Below are 23,824 nucleotides of genomic sequence, written 5' to 3'. Positions count from 1 at the left end.
ACATTCATAGGAATTAGAGAAAAGGTAGAAGAGTCCCACAGAATGCACACCCAGAACAAACTTGGCAGTTTTTGATGCCCACCCTTTCCTTTCTCCTTTCAACCCCCAAACTAGTTGCTGATATACCCTCTGCCTTCCCCACAATCATGAACAGTCAGGCTGTGATAAACAAATGCAGCATTTACAGGCAGGTTAACAGTAAATGTCAAATTCAATACCATGAAATAGGACACCAAATAGAATATCATTTCATGAGGGCAGGGACTTTGTCTTATTCATATAGCTCCAATGCCTTAAAAGGTGCTAAACACATAGTAGTTACTCAGTAAACATTTCTTTAACGAACTTTGAATGAATTAAATTGATTAGCCAGGAAACTCCTACAGGTAATCAGAATGTAGCATTCAGGGGAAAAATGCTGGGGCCAAGAAGCCCCTGAGATGAAACTGTTGTCCAAGCAATGTACTACTCTGCTTACCTGCCAGCAGTAAGGCCAGGAAGGGGAATGTATATCTCCAAGAGATACTTAAAGCATTTCTTTAACCATCCTTAGCCCAAAGTCAGAGATCCCTGCCTCCTCCCTTTCTTGCCTGGCCAAATGACTTGGATTATCATGGTATTTCCAATTAACCACCTCCTTTAGCTGTCTACTCAAAGAGAACCAAAGCCAACACTGACAGAACTAACTTTGCTTAGACTAAACCAATACAGTGGTTTGGCCAAGCAGTATAGAGATCATTGCTCCTGTCTCCAGCTCCAATTGCAGGATCTACATCCCTATTCTTTTTCCCTTTCCAAAACCACTGAGAGAAAAATTGGAGGTGAGAGATTTGTTAGGTATTGGCTCCAATATTCAGCCTTCTTCTTCACACCTCTGACATCTAACAGGCAATTTCAGACTTAGTAGCAGATTTTCTAATATGTCTCTGTGATTAACTCTCTATTCTCGCTTCTCTTTGACTTATTTTAGATACCTGCAGCAGAAAACAACCCTTTCCTTGTTGGAATGCACTATTGGTACTCCAGTCACAGCCCCAGGACCCAGCACTGCAACGTCTGTCGGGAGAGCATTCCTGCCTTATCTACAAATGTCATCATCTGTGAAGGTACCTTTCTGATTACTTTAGGAAATGGATCCCAGTGGATGGAGATAGGGGTGAAGGAGCTCATGTGGCTTTAGCGTCATTGACTCATACTAGGTCATCGACTCTACTGTAAGGTTAATTCTGACACTTAACAGACTGAAGTAAAGAGATGGGAGGAAGCTGGCATGAGGGAAAATTCTCATGATTTAAATGGAGGGTTGGGTCTGAGAGGGTTGGACAACATGATCACAAGAGTTGGAGTAACAGAAATCACCTCATTTTTGCCATCAGTTTCCATTCAAGTCAGATAGCATAAAATTTAGTCAGTAAAAATAAAAAGGAACTAGATAATATAAGAAATAGGCTTTTGGAGATGGGTCAGAACTATTTAGATGCATCTAAATTCTAACTTTCAGAGAAGCTTAGGGAAGGGCCTTAGAATCTTCACTGTCACCAGATTCACATCCATCTTTTTTCTTCCTTTTTTCATAGTGTGCAAAGTGAAATCTCACAAACTATGTGCTTTGAGAGCAAGTAAAGATTGCAAATGGAATACTTTGTCTATTACTGATGACCTCCTCATGCCTGCAGATGAAGTAGTAAGTACCAGCCATCTTCTCTTAAAGCCACTCTTTCCAATCTCTTTTTTAGCCAGGATACTCAGGGGAAGAAGCACTTCTTCCTGTCTCCATACAACCCAAGTAGACTTCCTCACTAGGCCTACAATCCAACCAATCTAGAAGAATGAAAGCCCCCCAATTCCAGCTATCATCACTTGCTAGCATTGGAGTGGGGAAGGCAGGACCACGAAGAACCTAAATGTCCTCCATGGGGTAGTATAGTTACTCCAGCTGGCCCTTTCTCTCCTTATATCTCTAACTTCTACATCTTATCTTTTTTTTTTGCCCTTCAGAAAACTATGCCTCATCAATGGGTAGAAGGAAACATATCTGTCAGTTCTCAGTGTGCAGTATGTCATGAAAACTGTGGCAGTTACCAAAGACTTCAAGACTTCCGATGTCTCTGGTGTAATTCTACGGTAAGACTCTTCTCATCTCTTTGATACTTAGAGAACTTAACTTCTAGAGAAGGGGTGGAGTTAAACTATGTGCCTACACATAAATAGAAATCTCAGAGATCCTTGCCCCAAAATAGATTATGCAGATTACATAGTATAGAGCTCAGTATCTTACCTTTCCAGATATGGCTATGGAGTCTTAGAGAAAAAGACTTGACTCTCATCTTTAATGGTTCTTAATTGGTGAAGTCTACTAGCAAATGGGAAAAGCTGAATTCTGTTATAACAGTATAGGCAATTAAAAAATTAAATTCTGAGTCTACCCTAAGAAAACTTCTCCCTTTCTCATTCACTATTTCCTGGGAACTTGTAATCTTTGTTAATTAATAATGGTTAATAATATTAACACCATTACTATTGCCACAATGTACAAAGTGTTTTGTATACGTGGTCTCATTTAATCCTTACAACAAACTAGGCCTCATTGTCCCCATTTACAGATGAAAAAAGTAAGATGATTTGCTCAAGGTCATGCAGCCAGTAAGTAGAAAGAGTCTTGATTCATACATAATTCTGCAAAAGCTGTATTTTTAACTACAATACTACCATGCTTCTAAACCATAGTTCTTAACTGGGGGTGATTTTTGCCCAACCCATAGGAAACATTTAACAATATCTGGAGACATTTTTTATTGTTACAACTTGGGGAGAGAGGGTGTGCTATGGGATTATAGTAAGTAGAGGCCTGAGATTCTGCTAAACCTCCTATAATGCATAAGACAGCGCCAAATAACTATCTGGACCAAATTATCAATAGTGCCAAGGTTGAGAAACTCTGATTTAGACCTTAACTTTTATTTTTTTCCAAAGATTTTATTCATGTATTTGAGACCGAGGGAGAGTAAGAGGTAGGGGCAGAAAGAGAGGGAGAAGCAGAATCCCTGCCAAGCAGGAACCCCCGACATGGGGCTTGCTCCCAGAACCCTGGGATCATGACCTGAGCTGAAGGCAGATGCTTACCCGACTGAACCATTCAGGTGCTCCTAGACTTTAACTTTTATATGCTCCTGTCAAACTGATTATTCTAGACAAGAAGAAACTGAAGTATGAGCTTCCTTTTAGAAGACTTTGGGTCCTTCTACTTTGCTCATCAGTTTCTCCTGGAAAGGAGCTTGGACCCTCATCAGGCACCCCAATTTTTGCAGCTGTCCCCAGGGGATATCTCTAGATCATACAGATCTGGTGGCCAGTGAGTGTAGGTCCCAAGAACTGTAACCAATGGAGAGAGAGTTCTTACGTAGCTACCACACCCAGGATACAGCAAGAGGCAACAGTATGAGGAATCCAGTGTTACTGTAAAGAGGACTCTTAGCATGTCTTCAAAATTATGGCCTTAAGGGCAGGCTTCTAATTAAACACATATCTAAGGGCCCACTGTAGTACTTTTTTGGAGACCTATGAGGATAGGCACCAACTTGGCGCTATCTTTCTGCAGCATTCCAGAGTGCCAGTATCTCCCAGAGAGGAACTTTTATATGCATCTGGTATGCCAGTTTTTTGCAACTGCTGCCCAGGTGATGCCCCTTTATTACCTGGATCTACTGGCAAGGAGGGCTTGCATTCCTGGGTCCTATGGGACTGTAACAAGTGGAGAGAGGGTTCCTGGACAAATACCATAAGCAGTGCACAGCACAGACAGCAGACTGAAAAGAGGCCTATTTGTTTGTCCTGGAGTTTCAGACTGAAGGGCAAGCTTCTGGCTTGGCATACATCTAGGACCCTACTATGATGCTCTCTGAGGATGAAAGCCCGTGGATGCCATTTGCACTCTCCTTCTGACTTGCTCTAGGTTACCAGTGCCACCCAAAAAGGAGCTTGCACACTTGTCTAGCACACCAATATTTGCAACTGCCATACAGGGAGCACTTCTAGGTCTCCCAGCTCTGGTGGCCAGTGGGACATATGCCTGCAGTCCCACAGAGCTACATATTTGCATACTTTAAAAGCTGATGTTTAAGGGTCTGGCTTCTAATCACCTGAACTAGATGCTGATTGAAATCCTCCCCTTTGGGACCCTGAAATGTCTTGGCACACCCTCAATTACTGGCAGCCACTGGAAATAAAATAGGCTATTTAGACAATCACAAAAATTTGAGAGACAACCAAAAACTAGGGCAGGGTTCAATAAGGTCCATCCCCTACACAAGGCCACACCCTTGACTGAGAGTAGTGGTTATTTAATTGATAGAAATCAATGCAGAGAGTGAAGGAAAATGAAGAAACAAAAGAATATATTCTAAATAAAAGAACAAGATAATACATCAGAAAAAAGCCCTTAATGAAATGTCTTATCTGGTAGAGTTCAAAATAGGGGCACCTGGATGGTTCAATCAGTTAAGCATCTGCGTTCAGCTCAGGTCTTGATCCTCAGGGTCCTGGGATTGAGGCCCACATCAAGCTCCCTATTCAGTGGGGACTCTGCTTCTTCCTCTGCCCCTCCCCCGCTTGTGCACTCTCACTCTCTCTCAAATAAAGAAATAAAATCCGTAGAAAAAAAGAGTTCAAAACAATGACCATAAAGATGCTCATCAAGCTCAGGAGAATGAACACAATGAGAACTTCAACAAAAAAAACATATAAAAATGAAGAAGAAACAAATAAATGGAAAAATAGTCTGTGCTAATGGACTGGAAAAATTAATATTGTTAAGGTGTCCATACTACCCAGTGTAATCTATAGATTTAATGCAATCTCCATCAAAATTCCAATGGCATTTTTCACAGAACTAGAACAAGTAGGCCCAAAATTTGTATGGAATAAAAAAATCTTGCCATATGCAAAAACATGGATGGACCTTGAGGACATTTTGCTAAGTAAAATAAGTCAGAGAAAAACAACTGCCATATGATCTCACTTATATGTGAAATCTTAAAAAAAGAAAAAACCAAGCTCATAGATACAGAGAATAGATTGGTAGTTGCCAACGTGAGGATAGTGTGAAGTGGGTAATGGGAAGTTTATACTAAACTTCCAGCTCTGAAATAATTTATGGGATGTAATGTACAATATGATAACTATAGTTAATCATACTACATTACATATTGGAAAGTTGCTAAGAGAGTAGATCTTAAAAGTTCTCATCACAAGAAAAAGATTCTGTAACTATGTATGGTGACAGAAGTTAACTAGACTTATTGTGATGATTATATCACCATGTGTTTAAATATCAAATTATTATGCTGTACACCTAAAACTAATATAAGGTTGTATGTTGATTATACCTAATAATAAAAGAAGGAAAATATAAGAAAATAGCAAATAGAAGTCACAGAACTGAAGAATACAATAACTGAACTGAAAAATACACTAGAGGGATTCAACATAGACTAGATGAAGCAGAAGAAAAGATCAGTGGATTCAAAGACAGGGTAGTGTAACTCACTCAGAGCAGCAAAAGAAAAGAATGAACAAACATGAAGATAGCTAAAGAAACTATAAGACAACATCAAGTGAACCAACATTCTCATTATATAGTTCTCATTATAGAAGGAGAAGATAGAGAAGAGGCAGAAAACTTATTTGAAGAAATAATGGCTGAAAACTTTCCTAACCTGGGAAAGGAAACAGACATCAGATACAGGAAATCCAGAGAGTTGCACATAAAATGAACCTAAGAGGCCCACATAAAGACACATTATAATTAAAATATCAAATGTTAAAGACAAGAAACAAATGTTAAAAGCAAGAAGAGAAAAATAACTTGTCATGATAATGGAACCCCCATAAACTATAGCAGATTTTTTCAGCAAAATTTGCAGGCCAGAAGTGAGTGGAACAATATATTCAAAATGCTGAGAGAAAAAAAATCTTCCAGGGGTGCCTGGGTTTCTTAGTCTGTTAAGCGTCTGCCTTCAGCTAAGATCATGATCCTGGAGTCCTGGGATTAAGCCCGACATCAGGCTCGTTGCTCAGCAGGGAACCTGCTTCTCCCTCTGCCTCTTCCTTCTGCTCGTGCTCTCTCTTTCTCTCTCTAATAAATAAATAAAATATTTTTTAAAAAGACTTCCAAATAATACTCTACACAGCACTGTCAATCAGAATGGGAGGAGAGATAGAGTTTTTCAAATAAAAGCTAAACAAGTACATGACCACTCTACTGGCCTTATAAGAAATGTTAAAGGGGTGACATCTGGGTGGCTCAGTTAGTTAAGAGACCAACGCCTTTTTTATTATTAGTTTCAGAGGTGGAATTTAGTCATTCATCAGCTGCATATAATAGCCAGTGCCCATTACATCAAGTGCCCTCCTTAACTCCCATCACCCAATTACCTCTTCTCTCCATTCACCTCCCCTCCAGCAATGCTGTTTGTTTCCTAGATTTAAGAGCCTCTTATGGTTTGCCTCCCTCTCTATTTTCATCTTATTTTATTTTTCCTTCCCTTCCCCTATGTCCATCTGTTTTGTTTCTTAAATTCCACATATGAGTGAAATCATATGGTATTATTTCTTTCTCTGACTGACTTATTTTGCTTAGCATAATACCCTCTAGTTCTATCCACGTTCATGCAGATGGCAAGATTTCATTCTTTTTGATAGCTGAGTAATATTTCATAGTGTATATATCTTTTTTTCCCATTCATCTGTCGATGGACATTTGGCTCTTTCCATATTTTGGTTATTGTGAAACATCCAACTGTTGTTTTCAGCTTAGGTCATGATCTCAGGGTTGTGAGATTAAACCCCACATCCAGCTCTGTGCTGGGTATGGAGCTTGCTTGAGGTTTTCTCTCTCCCTCTGCCCCTTCTCACCTCTAAAAAAAGAAATGTTAAAGAGACGTCTTTAAACTGAAATTAAAGGACACTAATTAGTAAGAGGAAAACAAATGAAAAATATAAATCTCACAGGAAATGGTAAATATATTGTAAAATTCAGAATAATCTAACTGTAAAGTTGGTAAATTACTTATAAAGCTAGTATGAAGGTTAAAAGACAAAAGTATTAAAAGAAACTATAGGGATGCCTGGGTAACTCAGTGTTTGAGCATCTGCCTTTGGCTCAGAGCATGATCCCAGAGTCCTGAAATCAAGTTCCACTTTGCCTCCCTGCAGGGATCCTGCTTCTCCTCCCTGTAACTATATCTCTGCCTCTGTGTGTGTGTGTGTACCTTTTGAATAAATACATAAAATATTTTTTAAAATAGACATTTTTATAATGTCTAAACATATAAAAATAGTTTTTTTAAAATAAAAGCAATTATAACTATAATTTGATAGGTGATACATGACATAAAAAGATGTAAATTATGATATCAAAAACATAAAACATGGGGAGAGTAAAATATAGAGATTTATAATGCAAACTTAATTATTATCAACTTAAAACAGACTGCTACAAAAGTTGTTATATGTAAGCCTCATGGTAACCACAAAGCAATAACCTTAGTAGATACACAAAAGATAAAGAGAAAGGAATATAAGTATACCACTACAGTAAATCTTCAAAGCATAAAGGAAGAGAGCAAGAGAAGAAAGGAACAGGAGAACTACAAAACAGCCAAAAAACAATGAACAAAATAGGAATTACATACCTATCAATAATTACCTTAAATATAAATGAATTAAATTCTCAAATCAAAACACATAGAGTGACTGGATGGATATTAAAAAAAAAAGACCCAGTTATATCTTACCTATAAGAGACTCACTTCAGATATAATGATACACATAGACTGAAAGTGAAGGGATGGAAAAAGATATTCCATGCAAATTGAAACCAAAAAGAGGAGGGGTAGTTATATTAGACAAAATAGACTTTAAAACAAAAACTCTAATAAGAGACAACAAGGTCATTATGTGATGATAAAGGAGACAATCCAACAAGAGAATATAACATTTGTAAATATTTATGCATCAGCATGGGAATACCTAAGGGCAAAATGCACAGCAACACAATATTAGGGAATTTAAATACTCCACTGTCATCAATAGATAGATTATCCAGACAGAAGATTAATACAGAAACATTGGCATTAAATGACACATTACACTAGATGGATTTAATAGATATATACAGGACATTTCATCCAAAAGCAACAGAATATTCTCAAATATACATAGACCATTCTCCAGGATAGATCATATATTAGACAACAAAACTAGTCTTAATAAATTTTAAAAGATTGACATCATATAAAGCATCTTTTATGACCACAATGGTATGAAATTAGTAATCACTTACAGGGAGAAAACTGGAAAAACCAAATATGTGGATATTAAACAACATACTACTGAACAACCAATTGGTCAAAGAAGAAATTAAAAAAATAAATTATTGGGACTTGATCAAGATAAAAAGCTTCTGCACAACAAAAGAAACAGCCAACAAAACTAAAAGACAACCTACAGAATGGGAGAAGATATTTGCAAATGACCTGTCAGATAAAGGGCTAGTATCCAAGATCTATAAAGAACTTAGTAAACTCAACAGCAAAGAAACAAACAATCCAATCATGAAATGGGCAAAAGACATGAACAGAAATTTCACCAGAGAAGACATACACATGGCCAACAAGCACATGAGAAATGTTCCACATCCCTTGCCATCAGGGAAATACAAATCAAAACCACAATGAGATACCACCTCACGCCAGTGAGAATGGTGGAAATTAACAAGACAGTAAACAACAAATGTTGGAGAGGATGTGGAGAAAGGGGAACCCACTGTTGGTGGGAATGTGAAGTGGTACAGCCACTCTGGAAAACTGTGTGGAGGTTCCTCAAAGAGTTAAAAATAGAGCTACCCTACGACCCAGCAATTGCCCTGCTGGGGATTTGCCCCAAAGATACAGATGCAGTGAAATGGCAGGACACCTGAACCCCAGTGTTTATAGCAGCAATGTTCACAATAGCCAAACTGTGGAAGAAGCCTCGGTGTCCATAGAAAGAGGAATGGATAAAGAAGATGTGGTCTATATATACAATGGAATATTACTCAGCCGTTAGAAACAACAAATACCCATCATTTCCTTCAATGTGGATAGAACTGGAGGGTATTATGCTTAGTGAAGTATGTCAATTAGAGAAGGACAAACATTATATGGTCTCATTCATTTGGGGAATATAAAAAATAGTGAAATGGAATAAAGGGGAAAAGAGAGAAAATGAGTTGGAAATATCATGAGAGTGACAGAACATGAGAGACACCTAACTCTGGGAAACGAACAAGGGGTGATGGAAAGGACGGTGGGTGGGGGGTTGGGGTGACTGGGTGATGGGCACTGAGTGGGGCACTTGATGGGATAAGCACTGGGTATTATACTATATGTTGGCAAGTCCAACTCCAATAAAAAAATAAAAAATAAAAGAAATAAAAAATACCTCGAGACACATGAAAATGGAAATACTGTGTACCAAAACTTATAGCTTGCATAATTCTGAGAAAATGGTGCTGTAGGAGGATCCTGAGATCACCTCATCCACAGACACACTACGTTAAAGCCATATCAGTGCAACTAATTTAGAAAATGACAGAAATACTGACAGAAGAGACCTTCCACAGTTAATTGTAGAGAGGAGGCCACAATGAAAAGGGTAAGAGGGGCAGAGACACTTGGGAACCAAACCCTTGTTGAGATTAACTACACATGAAAAAGACACCTAAAGTACAGAGAAGTGAGAGGATTGGACCCTACCACCAGGTACCCCAGGCACAGGGGACCTGAAACTGGGAAGACAAGTTCCCATAACATTTAGCTTTGAAAAACGGGGGGGGGGGGGGATTATCTTCATGAGTTTTTACAATCAGCAGGGCTTATTTATGAGTACTTTAAAAATCAGCGGGTTTAGCTCCAGGAGAATCAGAGGGTGATAGGAAACTAGGTCTCTACTGTTAAAGGGACAGCATAACAAATAACCCAGCCAAGATACAGCATAGAAGCAACAGTTTGAGAAGCACCTGGGTTATAAGTGAATATTTATTTACTAATCCCAGAAAATGTGCTGGAAAAGCAAGAATCTTTAGGAGACTTCTCTAACAACAGAAGAGCCGTCAGCTGCCACTTCTCTCCCACCCTCCCCAGCCTAGATAGTTGGAAACTTGCAGGAACCAGCAAGAACAATCTTCAGCTAGCTTATTTACACTGTGCACTCTACCCCCATTCTCCTGTGGATATGCCCCCTTTCAACTCACCAATAGTTCCTACAAAGCAGCTCCTGCTAAATCTCATCTTGCAAGCAGCTCTAGCAGGGAAAAGCACTACTCCAAAGTGACTCCTACCTCGGAGAGAGTAAAAGATAACCACACACACCAGAACACCCACAGTTCCAGCAGTCAAACCTTATACTTGGCAGTGCAGAGAGAGTATCTTGTTGATATGTGTAACTGCAATCCTGGCAGATGGACTAGGAGCAGTCATCTGGCCTGGCTGCAGATCTTGCCCAACAATAAAAGCTTCTCAGGAGACAATGCAGGGAGAGTGTCCTGCAGGGCAGTGTGACTACTGCTCTGGTAGATGAGCTGAGGGCAGGCATCTAATCTGATTGCTAACACTGGCTTCTTAATAGCACAGGACCAAAACCAACACCCTGCCTAGTATGCCCACAACAGGCAAAGTGGGCCATTGCAGCCAATTGAACTAAAGGCAGACAGAGCTCAGCCACAAAAAAGAGCAAACACAACCCACATAGGAGGCACCACCAAAGTGGCTGGTTCTTATGAACAGGAGACATTGTGCTGCAGGGCACCATAAGATCCCTTCTTCAGGGGATCCCAGGGTGGCTCAGCAGTTTGGCTCCTGCGTTTGGCCCAGGGTGTGATCCTGGAGACCTGGGATCAAGTCCCACATCAGGCTCCCGGCATGGAGCCTGCTTCTCCCTCTGCCTGTGTCTCTGCCTCTGTGTGCGTGTATGTGTGTCTTTCATGAATAAATAAATTTTAAAAATCTTTAAAAAAAATCTCTTCTTCATAGGGCCATTACTTTTTAAGATCAGGAGATGTAACTGACTTAAATACACAGAAACAAAGAGTTAAACAAAATGAGGAGACAGAGGAATATGTCTCAAATAAAAAGAACAGAAAAAAACCACAGCAAAGGAGTTAAATGAAACAAAGATAAGCAATATATCTGATAACGAATACAAAGTAATGGTCATAAAGATACTTACTGGACTTGAGAAATGAGTGGAGGATCTCAATGAGATCTTCAGCAAAGAGAAAATATAAAAAAGAACCAGTCACAGATGAAGACCTCAATAATTGAAATTAAAAATAAACTAGAGGGAATTGGTAATAGATTAGAGGAGACAGAGGAACAGATCAGCGACCTGGAAAACAGGGTAATTGAAAGCAACCAACCAAGATAGCAAAAACAAAAAATAGTGAAAAATTAGAATAGGTTAAGGGAACTCAGTGACATCATCAAACATAATAACATTCACATTATAAGGGTCCCAGAAGGAAAAGAGAGAAAGGGTGAAGAAAATGTATTTGAAGAAATAATAGCTGAAAACTTCCCTAATCTGGGAAGGAAACAAAGATCCATATCTAGGCAGCACAGACATCCCACACCAAAATCAGTCCAAGGAGGTCCACACAGAGACACATAATAATTAAAATGGCAAAAACTAGTGATAAAGAAAGAATTTTAAAAGAAAAAGAGAAAACAGTTACATACAAGGAAAACCCCATAAGGCTATTAGCTGACTTTTCAGAAGAAACTTTGCAGGCCAGAAAATACTGGCATGATATATTCAAACTGAAAGGGGAAAACCTGCAAACAAGAATATTCTACCCAGTAGGGCTGTCATTCAGAACAGAAGGAGAGAATCTCCCAGACAAAAAAAAGCTGAGTTCATCACCATTTAGCTAGCCTTACAAGAAATGTTAAACAAAAGTCCATAATCATGAGTAAGAAAATTATGAAAAGAAGAAATTTCACATGTAACTGCAAGCATATAATAAAAGTAGTAGAGTAATCACATAGAGAACCATTATGGAGGTTAAAGCATAAAAACAGTGGGATGCCTGGGTGGTTCAGCAGGTGAGCATCTGCCTTTGGCTCAGGGTGGGATCCTGGAGTCTGGGATCAAGTCCCACATCAGGCTCCCTGCATGGAGCCTACTTCTCCCTCTGCCTACATCTCTGCCTCTCTCTCTCTCTCTGTCTCTCATGAATAAATCAATAAAATTTTTTAATACTATAAAAAATTTAGAAGCACAAAAGGAATAAAGTCAATTATATCTATAAAAATCAGTCAAAAGATTCACAAAATAAGATGTAAAGTGAAGAGTAAAAACTTAGTGCTTTTAATGAGTTCAAACTTTTTAAAAGATAGATTTATTTATTTATTTATTTATTTATTTATTTATTTATTTATGAGAGAAAGCATGAGGAGAGGAAGGGGCAGTGGGTGAGAGAGAAGTAGACTCCCTATGGAGCGGCGAGCCTGACGTGGAGCTCAATCCCAAGACCCCAGGATCATGACCCGAGCTAGAACAGATGCTTAACCAACTGAGCCACCCAGGCACCCCATAATGAAGTCAAGCTTAAGTGACCATCAACCTGATATAGACAACTATGTGCAAAAGTGTTATATACAAACCTAATGGTAGCCACAAATCAATAACCTATAATAGATACACAAGAAATAAAGACAAAGAATCCAAGCATATCACTAAACAAAGCCATCAAAACACAAGGCACAAGAGCAAGAAAAGAAAGGAACAGAGAATTACAAAAACCACCATAAAATAAGTGACAACTGGCAATAAGTGCATACCTATCAATAATTACTTTCAATGTAAATGAACCAAATGCTTTATTTAAAAGACATAGAGGGGCTGAATGGGTAAGAAAGTAGGACCATTTTAGTGAAAAGGATTATAGGGGAAAGGAGAGAAAATGAGTGGGAAAAATCAGAGAGGGCAACAAAACATGAGAGACTCCTAACTCTAGGAAATGAACAAGGGGTAGTGGAAGGGGAGGTGGGTGAGTGAGGTGATGGGGTGACTGGGTGATGGGCATTGAGGGGGCACTTGACAGGATGAGCACTGGGTGTTATACTATATGTTGCCAAATCGAACTCCAATAAAAAAAAATTACATTTTTTAAAAAAGAAAAAAAGAAAGAAAGCAAGACCAATCTGTATGTTGCCTACAAGAAATTCACTTCAGACCTAATGACACATTCAAGCTGAAAGTGAAGAGATGGGAAAACATTTATCATGTAAATGAAAGCAAAAAGAAAGCTGGGTAGCAATACATATGGCAGACAAAGTAGACATTAAAACAAAGACTGTAACAAGAGACAAAGAAGGACACTACATACTGAGAAAAGAAAAAACCTAGAGGAGAATATAAAAATTATAAATATTTATGCACCCAACATGGAAACACCTAAATATATAGTGTCACCACTAACAGACATAAAGGAAGAAATTGACAGAGATAAAAATAAAATAATAGAGGACTTTTACACCCCCACTTATATCAATGGATACATCATCCAGACAGAAAATAAACAAAGAAATAGTGGCATTGAATGACACATTGTACTAGATGGATCTAATAGATATATTTAGAACATTCCATTCAAAAACAGCAGAACATACATTCTTTTCAAGTGCACATGGAACATTCTCCAGAATAGATCACGTTAGGCCACAAGTCTCAATAAACTCAAAATGATTGAAACCATATTATGTTTGCCTTCCAACTATAGTAGTATGAAATTAGAATGAATCTGAGAGAGAGACAAACCATAAGAGACTCTTAATCATAGGAAACAAACTAAGGGGTGCTGGATGGAGGTGGGGTAGGGGAATGGGGTAACTGGGTGATGAACATTAAGGAAAGCACATGATGCAATGAGCACAGGGTATTATATAAGATTGATGAATCGTTGACCTCTACCTCTGAAACCAATAATACATAACATGTTAATTTAATTTAAATATTTTTATTTTTTTGTATTTTTATTGGGGTTCGATTTACCAACATATAGTATAACACCCAGTGCTCATCCCATCAAGCGCCCCATGAGTGCCCATCACCCAGTCACCCCAACCCCCCACCCACCTCCCCTTCCACCACCCCTTGTTCGTTTCCCAGAGTTAGGTGTCTCTCATGTTCTGTCACCATCACTGATATTTCCCACTCATTTTCTCTCCTTTCCCCTTTATTCCCTTTCACTATTTTTTATATTCCCTGTATGAGTGAAACCATTAAATAAATAAATAAATAAATAAATAAATAAATATTTTAGTTTTTATTTAATTTTTATTTTTTGTATATTTTTATTGAAGTTCAAATTGTCAACATATAGTATAACACCTAGTGCTCATCCCATCAAGTGCCCCCCTCAGTGCCCATCACCCAGTCATCCCAACCCCCCACCCACCTCCCCTTCCACCACCCCTTGTTCGTTTCCCAGAGTTAGGTGTCTCTCATGTTCTGTCACCATCACTGATATTTCCCACTCATTTTCTCTCCTTTCCCCTTTATTCCCTTTCACTATTTTTTATATTCCCCAAATGAATGAGACCATATAATGTTTGTCCTTCTCCAATTGACATACTTCACGAAGCATAATACCCTCCAGTTCTATCCACATTAAAGCAAATGATGGGTATTTGTTGTTTCTAATGGCTGAGTAATATTCCATTGTATATATAGACCACATCTTCTTTATCCATTCCTCTTTCGACGGACACCGAGGCTTCTTCCACAGTTTGGCTATTGTGGACATTGCTGCTATAAACATTGGGGTGCAGGTGTCCTGCCATTTCACTGCACCTGTATCCACCAACAGTGCAAGAGGGTTCCCTTTCTTCACATCCTCTCCAACATTTGTGGTTTCCTGTCTTGTTAACATTCTCACTGGTATGAGGTGATACCTCATTTTGGTTTTGATTTGTATTTCCCTGATGGCAAGTGATGCAGAGTATTTTTCTCATGTGCTTCTTGGCCATGTGTATGTTTTCTTTGGTGAAATTTCTATTCATGTCTTTTGCCCATTTCATGATTGGATTGTTGTTTCTTTGGTGTTGAGTTTAATAAGTTCTTTATAGATCTTGGATACTAGCCCTTGATCTAATAGGTCATTTGCAAATATATTCTCCCATTCTTTAGGTTGTCTTTTAGTTTTGTTGACTGTTTCTTTTGCCGTGCAGAAGCTTTTAATTTTGATTAAGTCACAGTAGTTCATTTTTGCTTTTGTTTCCCTTGCCTTCATAGATGTATCTTGCAAGAAGTTCTTATGGCCAGGTTCAAAAAGGGTGTTGCCTGTGTTCTCCTCTAGGATTTTGATGGAATCTTGTCTCACATTTAGATCTTTCATCCATTTTGAGTTTATCTTTGTGTATGGTGCAAGAGAATGGTCTAGTTTCATTCTTTTGCATGTGACTGTCCAATTTTCCCAGCACCATTTATTGAAGAGACTGTCCTTTTTACAGTGGATAGTCTTTCCTGCTTTGTCAAATATTAGTTGACCATAGAGTTGAGGGCCCATTTCTGGGTTCTCTATTCTGTTCCATTGATGTATGTGTCTGTTTTTGTGCCAGTACCACACTGTCTTGATGATCACAGCTTTGTAGTACAACTTGAAATCTGGCATTGTGATGCCCCTGGCTCTGGTTTTCTTTTTCAATATTCCCCTGGCTATTCAGGGTCTTTTCTGATTCCACACAAATATTAAGATTATTTGTTCCAAATCACTGAAGAAAGTCCATGGTGTTTTGATAGAGTTTGCACTGAAATTAATCACAAGAAAAATGTGAAAAGAACACAAATACATGAGGTTAAATAACTTGCTACTAAATAATGAAGGGTCGATGAAGAATCAAAGAAGAAATCACAAAACACATGGAGGCAAATAAAAATGAAAGCAAAATGACCCAAAATCTTTGGGATGCAGCAAAAGCTGTTCCAAGAGGGAAGATTATAATAATATAGGCTTTCCTAAAAAATAAAAAACCCTTAAATAAACAATGTAACTTTACATCTAAAGGATCTAGAAAAGGAACAACCAAATCTGTGATCCACTAGAAGGAAGGAAATAATAAAGATTATAGCAGAAATGAATGAAATAGAGACTATAAAGCAATGGAAGACATCAATGAAACCAGGAGCTGTTTTTTTTTAAGAACAAAAATGATAACTCTTTAGCCATAGTCATGAAGAAAAAGAGAGAACTTAAATAAATAAAATCAGAGTTGAAGGAGGAGATAAACAACACCATAGAAATACAAAGGATAATAAGAGAATATTATAAGGAATTACATGCCAAAAAAATTGGACAACCTAGAAGAAATGGATACATTCCTAGAAACATATAATCTTTCAAAACTGAATCAGAAAGAAAATTTGGAGAGACTGATTACTAGCAATGAAACTGAATCAGTAATCAAAAGTTCCCAACAAACAAAAGTTTGGCTTCACCGATGAATTCTACCAAATATTTACAGAAGAGTTAAAACCTATTCTTCTCAAACTTCCAAAAAGCAGAAGAGGATGTAAAACTTCCAAATTCATTCTATGATGCCAGCATTATCCTGATACCAAAACTAGATAAAGACACACACACACAAAAATTATAGGCCAATATCCCTGATGAACAGATACAAAAATCCCCCACAAAATATTATCAAACTGAATCTAAGAATACTACAAAAAAATCATTTGCCATAATCAAGTGTCATTTATTCAAGGGATGCAAATATAGATAGATGATAGCTAGCTAGCTAGCTAGCTAGCTAGATAGATAGATATTATAGAAAATAAAGAAATCTTGCCATTTGCAATAACATGGATGGATCTAGAGGGAATAATGCTAACTAAACAAAATAGATCAGTCAAGGGTGACTGGCTCAGTCAGTTAGGTGTCCAATTCTTGATTTCAGCTCAGGCCTTGATCTCAGAGTTGGGAGTTCAAGCCCCGTATTGGGCTCCATGCTGGGTGTGGAGCCTACTTTATTTTTTTTTAATTTTTACTTATGATAGTCACACACACAGAGAGAGAGAAAGAGAGAGAGAGGCAGAGACACAGGCAGAGGGAGAAGCAGGCTCCATGCACTGGGAGCCCGATGTGGGATTCGATCCCGCGTCTCCAGGATCGCGCCCTGGGCCAAAGGCAGGCGCTAAACTGCTGCGCCACCCAGGGATCCCTGGAGCCTACTTTAAAAAAAAAAAGTCACACAGAGAAAGACAAATACCATGTGATTTCCAATATGTGGAATTTTTAAAACAAAGCAAATGAACAAACAAATAAAATGACAAACAGTCTCTTAAATACAGAGAGCAAACGAGTGGTTGCCAGAGCAGAGGTGGGTGGGGGTATGGGTGAAATACGTGAAGGGGATTAAGAGTATACTTTTCTTAATGAGCTCTGAATAATGTATAAAATTGTTGAATCATTATATTGTACACCTGAAACTAATATAACATTGTATGTTAAGTATGCTTTAATTTTAAAAAATCCTATGGGATCTGTAAAAGCAGTTCTAGGAGGGAGACTGATAGTGATAAAAACCAGAAAAAATAAGAAAAATCTCAAATGAACAACCTAACTTTACACTTCAAAGAAGTAAAGAACAGTGAAGCCCAAGCTTAGTAAAAGTAAGGAAATAGCTAAGATCAGAACAGCAATAAATGAAATTGATAATAAAAAGACAGTAGATCATTGAAGCTGGGGTGATTCTTTTAAAAGGTAAAGAAAAAAAAATAAAAGGTAAAGAAAACTGACAAGCCTTTAGCTATACTCACCCTGAAAACAAAGAAAGATCTCAAATAAATAAAAACAGAAATTAATGAGGTGTTGCAACTGATATCACAGAAATAAAAAGGATCAATTATACACCAACAAATTGGAAACCTAGAAGAAATGGATAAATTACTAGAAACATAAAACCACAAGGACTGAATCATAAAGAAATAGAAAATATGAACAGACAGATTACTGTTCATTTTCCACAGTAGTACATTTTCTAGATACGTCTTGTAGACCTCAAAAAAAAAAAAAGTACTGGAAAGGAAGCTCCCATTCAAAGGCAATTTATCTTAAGATGCTGTAAACGATACTAATGTTTTGTCCATTTGAAATATGTAAGTTGTGCTATAACAAATCATCCTGTCAATTGTAACCGCTGTCCACATAGTTGAACTTCTGGGATCAAGAAAGTATATTTAACAATTTAAATGGGAATCAATTTCCCATCATAACCGGTGGGGCACATCTAACTCAACTGTGAAAAGACACATCACACAATCACCTTGCTGCTGATATCATGGCCTGGGTTCTCTGCCTTCTCCCCTTCTCCTCCTGCTGGCTCCCTCCCTCCCTCCACCCACCCCTCTGTCCCGGCAACAGCCCTCCAGCTTGGGGTGGTTTGCTAGAATACATGTGAAGGTTTCAGGTCGCAGCCTGTTGGACTACTGCTGGGTGTGGAAGGGTGCTCCAGCTGCACCCCTGGTTTCTTTTTTAAAGTCTTAAATTGTGCCCTCCCCCCTCCAAGCTATCATCCTTTCTCCACTTCCCATGACCACCCTCCGGTGAAACATGGATTGTAACCCCCCCCCCCGCCCCCCCCCGCTCCCCTCTGAAATTAGCCTTTGGTGAGGAATTCAGGGCTTTCCCCATATCTTCTCCCCCACCTTAATCAAGGGTGCTGCTTTTTCCTTCCTCCTCAAGTCCCTTTTTGCACCATCACCACCCAATACCTCCTTGCTTTGGCCAGAAGCCATCAGGTAAGGTTGGAAAGAGTCTCTGACTTTCCTCATTTAGTTTGGAACCACATTTACTCACTCTCCACCAGCCTGGGAATGAATATTGGGTCCTCAGCCCTGCCACCCTCTGCTCTCATCATCAGCTGATGCCGTTTTTTATCTCAGGTTTTGATAAAGTGAAAGGAACAGTCACCGGGGTACTCAGACCTGCCAGTTCTCAAAGTGCTTGGTGGTAAAACTTGGAGAAAGGCCACAGAAGACACTTGTAAGCACACATGATCCCTCTGAATGATTGTTTTATTTTCCTGTAATTGCTTTTGCTTTTAACAATTGAAGTTTTATTTTTTTAATTTTTTTTAATTTTTATTTATTTATGATAGTCACACAGAGAGAGCGAGAGAGGCAGAGACACAGGCAGAGGGAGAAGCAGGCTCCATGCACCGGGAGCCCGATGTGGGATTCGATCCCGGGTCTCCAGGATCGCGCCCTGGGCCAAAGGCAGGCGCTAAACCACTGCGCCACCCAGGGATCCCAACAATTGAAGTTTTAAACAGGGTTCTCATGTGGTCATCTTACAATCCATTTGGGTCTAGTTTGGAATCTGACAACCAGAACAAAAAGAACCTTGGATTTGGTGCATTCTTTGGTTTTGGTGCTGCTGCATCTCGTGGTCCTCAGCAGGGATAGAGAAAGAACTCAGTGTGCACAGCAGATCCCCAAAATTGGTGGGCTTGACTTCCTGGCAAATTGCTGCGTTTTTCCATTTTTCTGTTCAGCGCCACTAAATGCTGAGATGTGGATACAAACCGAAATAAAAGTGATTCATTATGTTCTAAAAAAAAAAAAAGAATCACAATAGACCCTGAATACTCAACACAATCTTGAGAAAGAGGAAGAAAGCAGGAGGCATCACACTCCACAACTTAAAACTATATTACAAAGTCATAGTAATCAAAACAGTATAGTATTGGTATAAAGACAGGCAAATTGATCAATGGAACAAAAGAAAGAGCACAGAAATAAACCCATAAATATCTGGTTAATTGATGTATGGCAGAGGAGCCATGAATATACAATGGTGAAAGGAATCTCTTCAATAAATTGTGCTGGAAAAGTGGATATCCACATGCAAAAAGAATGAAACTGGACCACTATTTTATACCACTCACAGAAAAGAACTCAAATGGATTCAAGACTTGAATATAAGACCTGAAATGTAAAACTCCTAGAAGAAAACATAGGTGGTAAGTTTCTTGATATCAGGCATGTTATGGATTTTTTTGGATTTGACACCAAAAGCAAAAGCAACAGTGGAAAAACATAAACAAGTGAGACTACTTCAAAGCTTCTGCAAAGGAGTTAAGATGACGGAGAAGCAGGGGGATCCTAAGCTTGCTTTATCCCTCAAACATAGCTAGATAAATATCAAGTCATTCTGAACTCTCAAGAAATCAATCTGAGGACTGAAAGAGCAAAACTGCACAAGTAGAGGTAGCAAATGGCCACATCATGGAAGGTAGGAGCTCCAGAGTTATTGTGCGGGAGAAAGGAACTGAAGGTGCTGCAAAGGAGAGGGAGCCCTGATAATAGAGAGAGGAGCAAGAGAGAAAGAGAGACAGAGAAAGAGTGTAAGCATGTGGTGGTTACACAAGAAAAACTCTTTCCCAAAACCATTGACTGGGAAAAGAAGAGGGGCTGAACACTGCAAGTTTTTTAAGTGGCAGAGCACAAAATCTGAAGCTTTGTAGTTCCACACCATCACCAGCATCATGCCTGGTAGGCTTGGCAGTGCTCCAGTGGAGGAGGGCAGGGATCTGAGAGTGGGCAGCATGGTCTGAGGACACCCTAGGTCACGCAGTGAGAAATAGTTCCCCTCCTTGGAGTGCATTTGGGAATGGTGGCACGACCTCTTCAGGGACAAAAGTCCAGTCGGCACCATTGTTACTAGCATGGAAAAGAGACACCAGCTGAGGGCAGCAATCCTTGGTGCTGGGTTTTGGCTGCACTGTACCATAAACTCCCAACCACTGTGCAGTTGCACAACCAATTTCCTGGACAAAACGGCACTGGCCACAGTGCAGGAAGACCATCCCAAGAGGATCAGCGAAGATCGGTGTCATGCAGATCTCTGAAATTTGGAGATCTGAAATCCAGCAGAGTGCCTGAGATAAAACACAAGAGTACTGTGCAACCTGGCAGGCAGACAGCCTAGATGCAGACAGGGTGAAGGCAGGGATCTGGTGGAAGTGGGGGACACAAGAGGGGTGATTGTTTGCTCTTCTACGAGGGCTTCCTGAAGAGTGGTGGGTGGGAATTCCCTACTCCAGGTAGGAAAGAGCAGGGTGAGGCCATTTTCCCCCCTGCCCATCAGCACTGAATAACCTCAGTGAGCAACACAGCGCCACCCAGTGGAGGCTGGAGCCACTTACAACAAACCTTGCCCCCCTGCGCTCTGCAGGTGTATCTTAACTAGGGCAAGTCTGCCTGAGAATCAGTGCAGCAAGCCCCCCCTACCCCACCCCCAGAAGACCAGCACAAATTCACATGTACCAAGTCTCTTGATCATAGAATGCTGCACAGATTCAGCTCTAAGGGAAATAGGATCTAGTGTGTGTGTGTGTGTGTGTGTGTGTGTGTGTGTGTGTGTTTTATCTAGCTTCTTTTAACAAGCAGACCAAAACACATGTAGGATCTAGCTTCCTTTTTTTTCTTGGACTTCTTCTTAATATCCATTACTCTCAAGAGCAGGAAGATAATAGACTTTCCTAACAAAAAACGGTGACCCAGACAAAATGACAAGATGAGGGTATTCACCCCGAAAGAAAGAACAGGAAGAAGTCACACCCAGGGATTTAATCAATTACAGATACAAGTAAGATGTCTGAACTAGGACTTAAAACAATAACCATAAGGATACTAGCTGGACTTGAGAAAAGTATAGAAGAAACTAGAGAATCCCTTACTACAGAGATAAAATAACTAAAAACTAGCCAGGCCAAATTAAATAATGCTATTTAATTTAACTGAGATGCAAAACTGACTGGATGCAATGATAATGAGGATGGATGAAGCAGAGGAACAAATCAGTGTTATAGAAGATAAAATTATGGAAAATAATTAAGTTGAAAAAAGAGAGAAAGAAAAAAAAAGAGGGAAAGAAAGGTATTAGATCATGAATGTAGACCTAGAGAACTCAGTGACTCCTTAAAATGTAATAAAGTTCATATCATAGGAGTCCCAGAAGAAGAGAAAGGAAATGGAGCAGAAGGTTTATTTGAGCAAATTATAGCTGAAAACTTCCCTAATCTAGGAAAGGAAACAGATATCAAAATCCAAAAAGCACACAGAGTTCCCATTAAATAAAACAAAACCTGGCCATCACCAAGACATATATTCAGATTCACAAAATACACAGACAAATAAAGAATCCTGATAGCAGCAAGGGAAAAAAGTCTTTAACATACAAGGGAAGATAGATTAGTTCATGGCAGATCAGTTCGCAGAAATTTAGCAGGCCAGAAGACAGTAGCAGGATATATTCAACATGCTAAATGGCAAAAATATGCAGGCAGAATACTTTACCCAGCAAGGCTGTCATTCAGAATAGAAAGAGAGATAAAGGGTTACCTAGACAAACAAAAACTAAAGGAGTTTGTGACCACTAAACAAGTCTTGCAAGAAATAATAAAGGAGACTCTGAGTAGAGAAACAAAAGACTAAAAGCAACAAAGATTAGAAAGGAACAGACCATCACCAGAAACACCAACTTTACAGGTAACGCAACAGTACTAAATCCATATCTATCAATAGTCACTCTGAATATAAATGGACTAAATGTTCCAATCAAAAGACATAAGGCATCAGAATGAATAAAAAACAAGACTCATCTATACACTGTCTATAAGAGATTAATTTTAGACCCAAAGACACCTGCAGATTGAAAGTAAGGGGATGGAGAACCATCTATCATCTATCATCTATCATCTATCATCTATCATCTAATGGCCATCAAAAGAAAGCCAGAGTGGCCATACTTATATCAGACAAATGAGACTTTAAATCAAACTGTAACAAGAGATGAAAAAGGGGGCATTTATCATAATTAAGGGGTCTATTCATCAAGAATATCTAACAATTGTAAATATTTATGCCCCCAACTTGGGAGGGGACCTTAACACCCCATTTACAGTAATGGATAGATCATCTAAGCAGAAAATCAATAAGGAAACAATGGCTTTGAATGACACACTGGACCAGATGGACTTAGCCGCTTTATCCAGAACATTTCATTCTAAACCAGTAGAATACACATTCTTTTTGAGTGGACATGGAACATTCTCCACAGTAGATCACATACTGAGTCACAAATCAACCCTCAACAAGTACAAAAAGACTGAGACCATACCATGTATATTTTCTGATCACAATGCTATGAAACTTTAAGTCAACCACAAGAAAAAATTTGGAAAGACCACAAATAAATGGAGATTAAAGAACATACTACCAAAGTATGAATGAGTTATCCAGGAAATTAAAGAAGGAATTTAAAAAACACATAGAAGCAAATGAAAATGAAAACAACAGTCCAGAACCTTTGGGATGCAGCAAAGGCAGTCCTGAGAGGGAAGTATATTGCAATACAGGCCTACCTGAAAAGGCAAGAAAAGTCTCAAATACACAACCTAATCTTACTTCTAAAGGAAGTAAAAAATGAATCACAAATAAAGCTTAAAGCCAGCAAAAGAAGGGAAATAATAAAGATTAGAGCAGAAATATATATTATAGAAACAAACAAAAATTAGAACAGATCAATGAAACTAAGAACTGGTTCTTTGAAAGAATTAATAAAAGTGATAAGCCCCCAGCCAGATATAACCCAAAGAAAAGAGAAAGGATTCAAATAAATGAAACCATGAAGGAAAGAGGAGACCACAACCAATGCCACAGAAATACAAATAATAATAATAGACTGTTATAAAAAACTATATGACAACAAACTGGGAAA

The 23,824-nt window shown here is 38.8% G+C and overlaps 1 protein-coding gene across 1 annotated transcript in view; it reads left to right on the top strand.

Moving 5' to 3' along the window:
- Positions 1-23,824, top strand: part of DGKK (diacylglycerol kinase kappa) — a 188,082-nt gene that overhangs the window by 90,771 nt on the left and 73,487 nt on the right. Inside the window, exons 5-7 of the mRNA XM_049107057.1 lie at positions 971-1,106; positions 1,578-1,681; positions 1,999-2,124. Of these exons, the coding sequence (XP_048963014.1) occupies positions 971-1,106; positions 1,578-1,681; positions 1,999-2,124 (366 nt within the window). The remainder of the gene's footprint in view (positions 1-970; positions 1,107-1,577; positions 1,682-1,998; positions 2,125-23,824) is intronic.

The sequence above is a fragment of the Canis lupus genome, chromosome X (assembly GCF_003254725.2).
Source record: "Canis lupus dingo isolate Sandy chromosome X, ASM325472v2, whole genome shotgun sequence".
In the NCBI taxonomy this organism is placed as follows: domain Eukaryota; kingdom Metazoa; phylum Chordata; class Mammalia; order Carnivora; family Canidae; genus Canis; species Canis lupus.
Note: the sequence above shows the minus strand (reverse complement) of the source record. Positions and strands in the feature narration are given on the sequence as shown.